This window comes from Triticum dicoccoides, chromosome 7A (genome assembly GCF_002162155.2).
Source record: "Triticum dicoccoides isolate Atlit2015 ecotype Zavitan chromosome 7A, WEW_v2.0, whole genome shotgun sequence".
Lineage (NCBI taxonomy): Eukaryota > Viridiplantae > Streptophyta > Magnoliopsida > Poales > Poaceae > Triticum > Triticum dicoccoides.
In genome coordinates, this window is record NC_041392.1 from 467,705,902 (window position 1) to 467,714,110 (window position 8,209).

The 8,209-nt window shown below is 44.7% G+C and overlaps 2 protein-coding genes across 2 annotated transcripts; both read left to right on the forward strand.

The window, feature by feature from the left end:
- The first annotated feature begins 300 nt into the window (after positions 1 to 300).
- On the forward strand, positions 301 to 868 carry LOC119332724. The gene has a single exon (XM_037605877.1). It carries the CDS (start codon positions 406 to 408, stop codon positions 637 to 639), a length of 234 nt encoding a protein of 77 aa, XP_037461774.1. The 5' UTR covers positions 301 to 405; the 3' UTR covers positions 640 to 868.
- Positions 869 to 3,587: 2,719 nt separating this feature from the next.
- On the forward strand, positions 3,588 to 7,376 carry LOC119331162 (molybdate-anion transporter-like). Its single transcript, XM_037604335.1, has 9 exons — positions 3,588 to 3,973; positions 4,055 to 4,199; positions 5,027 to 5,195; positions 5,283 to 5,544; positions 5,979 to 6,067; positions 6,185 to 6,367; positions 6,463 to 6,548; positions 6,629 to 6,713; positions 6,812 to 7,376. Exons 1-9 carry the CDS (start codon positions 3,757 to 3,759, stop codon positions 6,944 to 6,946), a joined length of 1,371 nt encoding a protein of 456 aa, XP_037460232.1. The 5' UTR covers positions 3,588 to 3,756; the 3' UTR covers positions 6,947 to 7,376.
- Positions 7,377 to 8,209: the final 833 nt, after the last annotated feature.

Below are 8,209 nucleotides of genomic sequence, written 5' to 3' on the forward strand. Positions count from 1 at the left end.
CGTTATGGGCTGGGTCCGGTGTACAATACAATATTTTAATCTGTCGATCGATTAACATGTTAGCAATCCATTAGGGAACAAACCATCCTAAACTTGGCCTGCTTATAGCAGCTGACTACGGCATGTGTAAAGGAAACACTCAAGGGATCCCTTGCGTGCTGTGTAGGCCGACTGTGTCCAAAAAGAGAAGCGGCATGCGTACCTGTCAACCAACACGTTGCCGCAGTTAAATCTCTCTTTAGGGTCCCTTGCCTCCAAAGTATGGCATCCCATTGCATGGACCGCCTATTTCCTCCCTTACCAAGTTACCAAGTCACAGTGAGCTCCAAGCATCCAGAGAGTAACAACCGAACACAGTGTCAAAATTGTGCTTGTGTGCGTGACATAGAAATTAGAAAAGGAGAGATGGCGACGACGGACTGGGGCCCAATCATCGTGGCGGTGGTGCTGTTCATCCTGCTGTCGCCGGGGTTCCTGTTCCAGCTGCCGGCGAGGGTGAGGGTGGTGGAGTTCGGCAACATGGGCACTAGCGGCTTCTCCATCCTCGTCCACGCCATCCTCTACTTCTGCTTGCTCACCATCGCGGTTGTGGCCATCGGAGTGCATGTGTATGCCTCCAAACCCGGTCCAGTAGGGTAACTATGTGCCTACTCTCCGGTCATTCATGGGGTGCTTTTTTGTTTGAACAGGGGCAGGGGCTCCAAGGCCCCAGAAGCTGCCAATCATGGGGTGCTGTGTTGGTGTTGGATTCCTTTGATTTGTTTGCCTGTCTTTCTATCTTTTAGACACAGAACTAAGTGAGAAATGGAAATTATGTATGTGTAAATCGTGTGTTTATAAAGATGACATGCATGATGCATCCACGAAATTTGAGCAAATTGGTTCCTATTGATTTTTCTTCGCACTCGAGGTCGGAGAACCAGTCTATTTCTTAGGAGCCCCCGTGAAGAGTTGAGCGCTCCTTTCTTCAATGGTGTTCGGTGTCACGTCACGTCGACAACCCTTCTTCCCTTTGCCTGTGTCTGATGTTCAAAATTTGGGATTGTTCCGTTTGGTCTATTGACATGTCTGCCAACCTGTCGATCCAATTGGCGAACCAAAGCAAAAAATAACGCCCGAGCTTATGAAACGTCGTCCCCAGACTCTAATCCCCCTGGCTCTCGCGTCGCCCGCCACAGGCGATACAAGAGTGACCTGACCCCAGCCCTACCGTCACCCCTCCCCCTCCTCTCACATGCATGCCGTCTTGCGAAGGTATCGTTGCAAGGGGGAGGGCGGTGTTCTGGCTCACAGTCCTCCCTAGAGGTGTCATTCAAGGGAAGGGTGGGGGGTTTTGGACCCGCTGCGAGGTGTTTTGTGGCGCCGGCGGTGCTCCGCTCTCCGGAACGTCGGCAATGTTGTTGGCAAGTTGGTTCTTCTATAATGATTCATCGGCTCTCTGCCCTGTTTGCCTCTAGATTATCGGTCGATGGACGGTTTCCGCATGTTGTGCCACGATTTGGGCGTAGGGGACATCTGGATCTCCCCTTCGACATTGGCCCGAGTCGATGGGCATCTGAATCGACGTTTTCTCCATGCGGTCCAGATCCTCTCGTCTAGCTTGGTTGTTTTTCTACCGGATGTTGTTGCTCTGTTGTTTGAGTTTGCATCAGGCCCTCCAGCGGTTTGATTCAGGTTTCGTTGTGGTGGTCCCTTCTAATTGTTGCTTTGCTTTGTAGTTCTTCATCGTGAGCGAGCTTCGCCTGCTATCTTTCATTTTTTATCAAGCTCCATTGTATCTTAGCCGGTTGATCGCTTCATTAGTTTGGAGTTGGGCATTTATGCTTTTGCTCTAAAAAACAACGCATGCACCATATGATCGAAGCCATGGGAAAAGAGAAGCACCAATTGGAGAACCGGTGAGACCTACATTGAGTGTACCATGACCCAACCGTCATCAGATGTAGCCATGCCCCTAGAAGGCCTCCTCCAACACGGGTAGAGCGATAGGGAATTGTGGACGACACCCCCACACACCCCAATGGTGGCTTCGCTCTATCCCCGGGCAACATCAAAATCCCAACAAAGCGACACGGGTTCCCTCACGGCTAAGCTTAGATCAAACCATCGCTCACGACCAACGGACAAGTGGGATGCACAACAAAAACAAAATTTTGTGTCTTGAAGTCATGTTTTGAGTTTCGAATATAGCCTTTGGCCCCCTCCGAACATCTAAAATTTGTGTTTTGCCTCCCTAAAAATCATGTCTAGTTTCGCCACTACTAGTGTACAATATATTTTTTGCTGTTGAAGTTGAAGGCTGCACTTCGTCTTGGGTAAATCAAGTTGGATATATACATCTATTAACATGTTGAATTTTCTTGTGTGTTTTTAGCTGCTAGCTACTCATGTTGAATTTAGGTTAACCATATTGACCTTTTCAAGTTGCATACTTGATACACAAGCTCGTTTACCAAAATCTAAGTTAATTAAAATGATGTATGTATTTACTGTGTTTAAAAAGAAACAATTAACAGGCTCCTTTGAAGTCAAATACACAAATCAAGTAGGCTGTAATTTTTGAAAACATTGTGTTTGACTTGCAAATTTGAGATGTCTTGGCTATTGGCACCTTGTCAAATCGCATTGATGATCCACCTCGTTCACCCAAACTAACAATATGTCCATTATACTTTAACAAGTACTGCCTTCATTCACTCTTATAAGTTTTTTTTGTGGGTGAAAACTTGTATTACTCAATCACAAGATCCTTACAGTCATCAAAAGCTAAAGACAAAGCAACTTCAGGGCCAGACCCTAACCAAGTCATGGTTCTGCCCTCATCTCTAGCAAACTTAGCTAAATTATCACTAACATTATTCTGAGTTATAAGATGTTCTAACTTTTTTAAACCGGATGTATATAGATGCATTTGGTGTGTTTATTTACTCATTTCAGTTCATATTAGTCCATATTAAAATATCCAAAACACCTTATAACGGTGAATGGAGGGAGCACAAGTTAAAGCTGAATTTTACATAACTCGCCCGCAAAAACAGTCACCAGCAATTTGGCATGAATTAGTTAGAGAATAATAGTACTCCTTTTTTTGTGTTCCAAATTAGGGACATGGAAAATAAAATATTATAACACAAAGAGAAGCATCCACGAGGGGAAATACCCAATCGATCTTGGGTCCCATTTGCACCTGATTTGAAAGTAACAATTTATAAATTGCAAAGTAAGTGAAAAATTCTAAAACTTTTGGAACAAGAATAGTATAGTTATATACTCGTGTTAAAAGTTCCTTGAAGGAGTGACTTTTATGGACTCTAGGACAAAAAGACAAAATGAATAAAAAAGAGTATGAATAGTAACATTTTAATAGTGTCGATTTTGTTTTTGTGTTGCCTAGAATTCCATGGAATTCATTCCTTCGTAAAAAAATGCACACGAATATAACGCTATGCTATTCTTGTTTCCAAGAAGTTTCAGAAATTTTTGACTAATTTTGTAAAATTTAATTTTCGACCCAAAGATCCGCGTGAAAAGCCCATATTATCATATACCCCAACGAGCCCAGTGGTTATCCAGATCGGCCCATAGAGCCGACTCCGCGACCACCCCATTCCTCTTGCTGGTCCCCGTCCGAGTCGCCGGAAACGTGAACTCGCCAGAAACCAGCGTGCCGGCGCCGCCGTTTCCGGATCCGTCCCAGCCGCGGACCGGGGCGGCCAGGCGGAGGCCTCTCGGCTCCCCTGACAATCGATCCCGCTGATGGGGATGGTGGTCGAGAGGGAGGAGTGGGTGCTCACCCCCCTCGCTTACCCGCTCATCTCCGCCGCATCACTCACCGCCGTCCTCCTCCTCCCACACTTCTCCCGGCCACACGCCGCCGTAGTCACCCCTTCCTCGCCCTCTCCCTTTGACGTGGGCACCACGCCCTTCCTCCGCTTCCGCCGCGCCTTCCTTCTCCTCTTCTGCCTTGCATCCGGTAAGCAGCACCACCCATGCCCCCCTGCATTTTGTAGAGTTGACGAGGGCGGCTCTAGTGATGTTTTCTATTGCTGTGTAGTGGCGGAGGGGATCCAGTCGGTGTTCGGGGAGGATGAGTTCGTGCGGTGCGGGTTCGGCAGGGAGCAGATGGCCGCGCGCCTTGCCGCGGCCACGGCCGCCGCGCTCTTTCTCGGCGGTGCATCTGGCGTTGTCTCTGACAAACTGTGAGTTCTCCATTTGGATCATTTGTTTACATCGAATGGTGAAACATTTTCTGTAAATTGTTTCATGTGCATAGCCTGCATATGTGAGTTGTATAGCATTGCAACTCAGAACAGTCTCAACCACATTCCAATGTTTAAATAGAACATAATCCTGGCAACCAGTTTCTATCTTGGTAGGTGCCTGTTTATAGAACTCTGTTTCGACTCTAGAAATTCTATGCTGTTTTGTTCAGTAGAGTAGAGTATTAGACTGACTGATTCCATATTAGAGTTATGTTTCTATCGATCAAGTTCAAGGGTCCATATTAAAGTTATATTTCTTCATTTATGTTATGTCCCACCTCACAAAAGCCTGTGGAATGAGATATAGAATAACTGTATAAGTAACCTGTTTATTAAGTATATGTGCGCCCCTTTAGCACTATATTTGTTACTCATCCATTCTGCTTTAAGATGTTCTTCCAACAAATATGAACTGTAAAATGGTATACGAAGTTCAAAAACTTAAAGTGTCACGTGAGAATGTTGATAATACAGAGAGTAGGCCATACTACCAAGGACATTTATAACTTGGTATGATTAAGTGCTTCCTTAAACCGGTATAATTAATTGTTTGTATAGCGTACCTCTGTGTATATTTCTGTTCCACATCAGTTGGTCTGTGTTACTGTTTGATAATATGTTATGATTTTCTGTTATGTGCATCTCCATGGATTTCAGGCCCATTAGATAACTAGATCTTCTCTCTCCCTATTAATATCGTGTAAAACGAGAACCTATTTTTATTGTTCTAATCGGTATATACATTTGTTTACTAAAATTCATAGAGGACCACAGAATGCTTGCATATTCTACTGGATGCTTCAGCTTGCAGTGGGTGGCTTGAAGAGTTTCAGTGGGCTTCGTTGTGCATGGGTCAACAATTTCATTTTGGCTCTTGCATCCTCAATGTTCTGCTTCTGTTTTGAGACATGGATTGTGCTGGAGCATGAGAAGGTTTGTGTTTGCATAGACATTTTCTGTTGCTATTTCTGCCTTCATCAATGGTGTCCCAGTTTTAACCATTTTATGCCGAATTTTCAGCAAGGCCAGAAGCAAGATTCGCTGTTTGATACCTTCTGGCTGATGACATTCTTTGAATCAATATCCCTTGTTGGAAGTCAAGGAATCACAAACTTATTGCTTGATGATGATAACAAAGGAATCTTGCTTCCGTATACGTTTGCAGCCTTAGTATCAATAATAGGAATATTGTATATCAGAAAAGCACCAAGTATCAGTACCGCCCATCATGCATCTGTCATTGGAAGCTACCAAAAATCATTTTTTGCTCATGTCCTCAGAGGTGAGTGGTGAGTATACCATCCTGTTTATTTTTTCATGCTTTCTGTGTCATTTTTGTTAATGGATCTTTAATACTGTTAGCAAGGTAATGTCCTCGAATAGCTAAAGGATGAAGTAGATAGAGGTATGAAATGTCCTGTCATTGTCTCGTGGCTTTGCGTTTGAGGCTATTGAGATTCCTGTATTATTGTCCTTAACAATATGATACTTTTTGGGTTTCTTGGACTATGCTTGGATTAGGAGCTGTGATAGTTGAATAAGAAAGCAGTTGTGAATTTATGATGTGAACAATGGAACTTTTGTTGTTATCCTCCGGAGTTTACAGCTAATTGTGAACTAATGAATAGAAAACTCACCTCTTATCATCTGGTCAAGCTTCTTCGGTGCCTGCACTTTTCACTTTCATCTCTGACAAGAATCTCCTGCTTGTTTCAGACAAAAGAGTGCTGATTCTGGTCTTAGCTCAAGCAAGTGTCCAGTTCTCTGTATCAGCCTTTTGGTTCCTCTGGGCACCAACGATAGTGGTATGAGTTTGTACCTTAGTTTTTTCTGCTAGCTTTCCTTATGTTGTTGTGCTTGATCAGGGTTTGATTGAAGACCGAAGTCACACTTATACACTCACAGATCTGTTAATGTAACAGGCTGACGGAAGGGATGCTCCTCTGTCACTAATCTACCCATGTTTCCTGGTCTCGAGAATGCTTGGAAGTGCTGCTGTTCCATGGTTTTATGGAGCCATGGCTCCTTTCCAGAACGAGGATAGCCTGACAACAGCATACATTGCCGCTGGGCTTGCTTTGTCAGTTGTGGCTTATGATTACCAGGTACATCATAATGACCGTGTATATCTGCAAGCCAACATACATCTACAGTTTAAAGTTTGTGTCGTGAGTCTAATGAGTCTTGTTTCTTTCGACAGGAGATTGGAACACTGGTGATACTGTTCTGCATCTTCCATGCGTCCATGGGCTTTATTTTACCTTTGCTGGCCAGATTTAGGACAATGTAAGTGAAATGGTTTCGATAAATTTCAGATTGAAGCCCACTTTGTTAGAGCTCTATTTACATGGTTGACACTGCTGAAGGTACCTTCCAAATGAACTACGTGGGGGCATGATGAGCTTTTCCCTAGCACTGAGAAATGCACCTATGTTCATTTTCCTAATACAGGTAGCCCTTTCTTGGCGGTAAATGTTAATGTGCCGCATGTTTACACGGTGGCATGTTTACACAGTGGTTGACAGCACTCCTTTATTTTCTGTGTGCAGGGCGCCTACCATGGGAACATCGCAAATTCAACCATTCTAGGTCTTGCAGCCTGTGGCCTTTTGTCTGCCGGGGGCTGCATTCATATGCTGCGGCGGTGGAGAAAACACACCCGCCAAAACGTGCGCAGTCTATAGGATGATGATAAACTACAATACCGGCTTGGAAGGTGTTATGTTTGTAGCATGCTCATTTTTCCTCGGCTTTTGACCATTGGATCCTCACGGTTAATTAGCATTGTCTATGCCCTGATCAATGGTGCAGCATACCAGAAAGTAGGTGTATGAAATGTTTTCTCTGTGTTAAAAAGACACATTATTCAAATCGACGTCAACCGTATCCTGTAGACACGTAAAGAGGCTGCATTTTCGCCGCATAAATACTGTGATGATGTAAATGTTATGATAGAGTCGTTTTTGTACTCTTTTCCGTGAAGCTAAATTCCAGTTGCAAATGGGACTCGTAGATTACAAAGTTGGTGCTTGTCCTCGACAATGTAATGTACCAGCACACTTGTTAGCTGGTTATGGCTCAAGGGCAATGATCAATGGCCAGTGTTTGTGGCTGTCTGATCTCCCCATAGATGTATCTGGTGCTGTGGCCGGTGATATTGCCGCGACCACTATTTAATGGAATGCATGGTGTTTCTCGTGAAAAAAAATCGTTTTTGTACTAGAACGTACCCTTGTGCCTTGTAAAGACCATTGCAAATATTTCTTCTCTTATAATCTAAAAGAGTCCCTCTCCACGTAGTATGCCTGACGCTTCAGGATTATTGGTCCCTGAATCTTTTCACCACCGAACTTTGCAGTGAATCGTACCCTGAGAACCTTTAACCTTTGTTTATCGTTTGTGATTGCGTTGGTCGGCTGGGATTGAAAAGTGGGAATCGTATCTGCTCGTCCCTAGCCCCTATAAAGATGAGCAGATACTGTCATGTACACAGAAGCATATGTTAAGTGCTAACAAATCCGATTCGCAGACCACCGTATCTTCTCCGTCCACGACCAAAGATATCTCCCTCTCCGTGTGTTCTCAGCCTAGCCCGGAAGCTGCAGTCGTGTTCACCTTGCAAATTTGACGCAAGTCAGTTCATTTCCATGGAGAGCAGAAAAATTCCTCGAGTGCCAAACGGAACCTCAGGCATGTTCAACACGAACCCTTAAATCGCCCGCAAACGGATTGAACCGAGCTGTCCGGACACACTTTATCATCCATCCAAGAAAACACTCCTGAGGGCTGGCCAGCCTTTTCGGGTTGTGCGGCTCGACGGCGGTCTACGTGCCGGCGTCCGGTGCACTCGATCGGCCAACGTGTTTTCCCTGCGGCACAGGATCATCAGTACGCTAATGCGCGTACGGGTCGAGGTGACGACGGTCAATGTCGACGTGCGAGTGACT

Bases quoted from the DNA above. Each gene is read 5' to 3' on its own strand.
- LOC119332724 (XM_037605877.1), top strand. From the start codon at position 406: ATGGCGACGACGGACTGGGGCCCAATCATCGTGGCGGTGGTGCTGTTC.
- LOC119331162 (XM_037604335.1), top strand. From the start codon at position 3,757: ATGGGGATGGTGGTCGAGAGGGAGGAGTGGGTGCTCACCCCCCTCGCT. The intron at 5,196-5,282 runs GTTTGTGTTTGC...CCGAATTTTCAG, and splicing joins TTGTGCTGGAGCATGAGAAG to CAAGGCCAGAAGCAAGATTC. The intron at 6,714-6,811 runs GTAGCCCTTTCT...TTCTGTGTGCAG, and splicing joins TGTTCATTTTCCTAATACAG to GGCGCCTACCATGGGAACAT.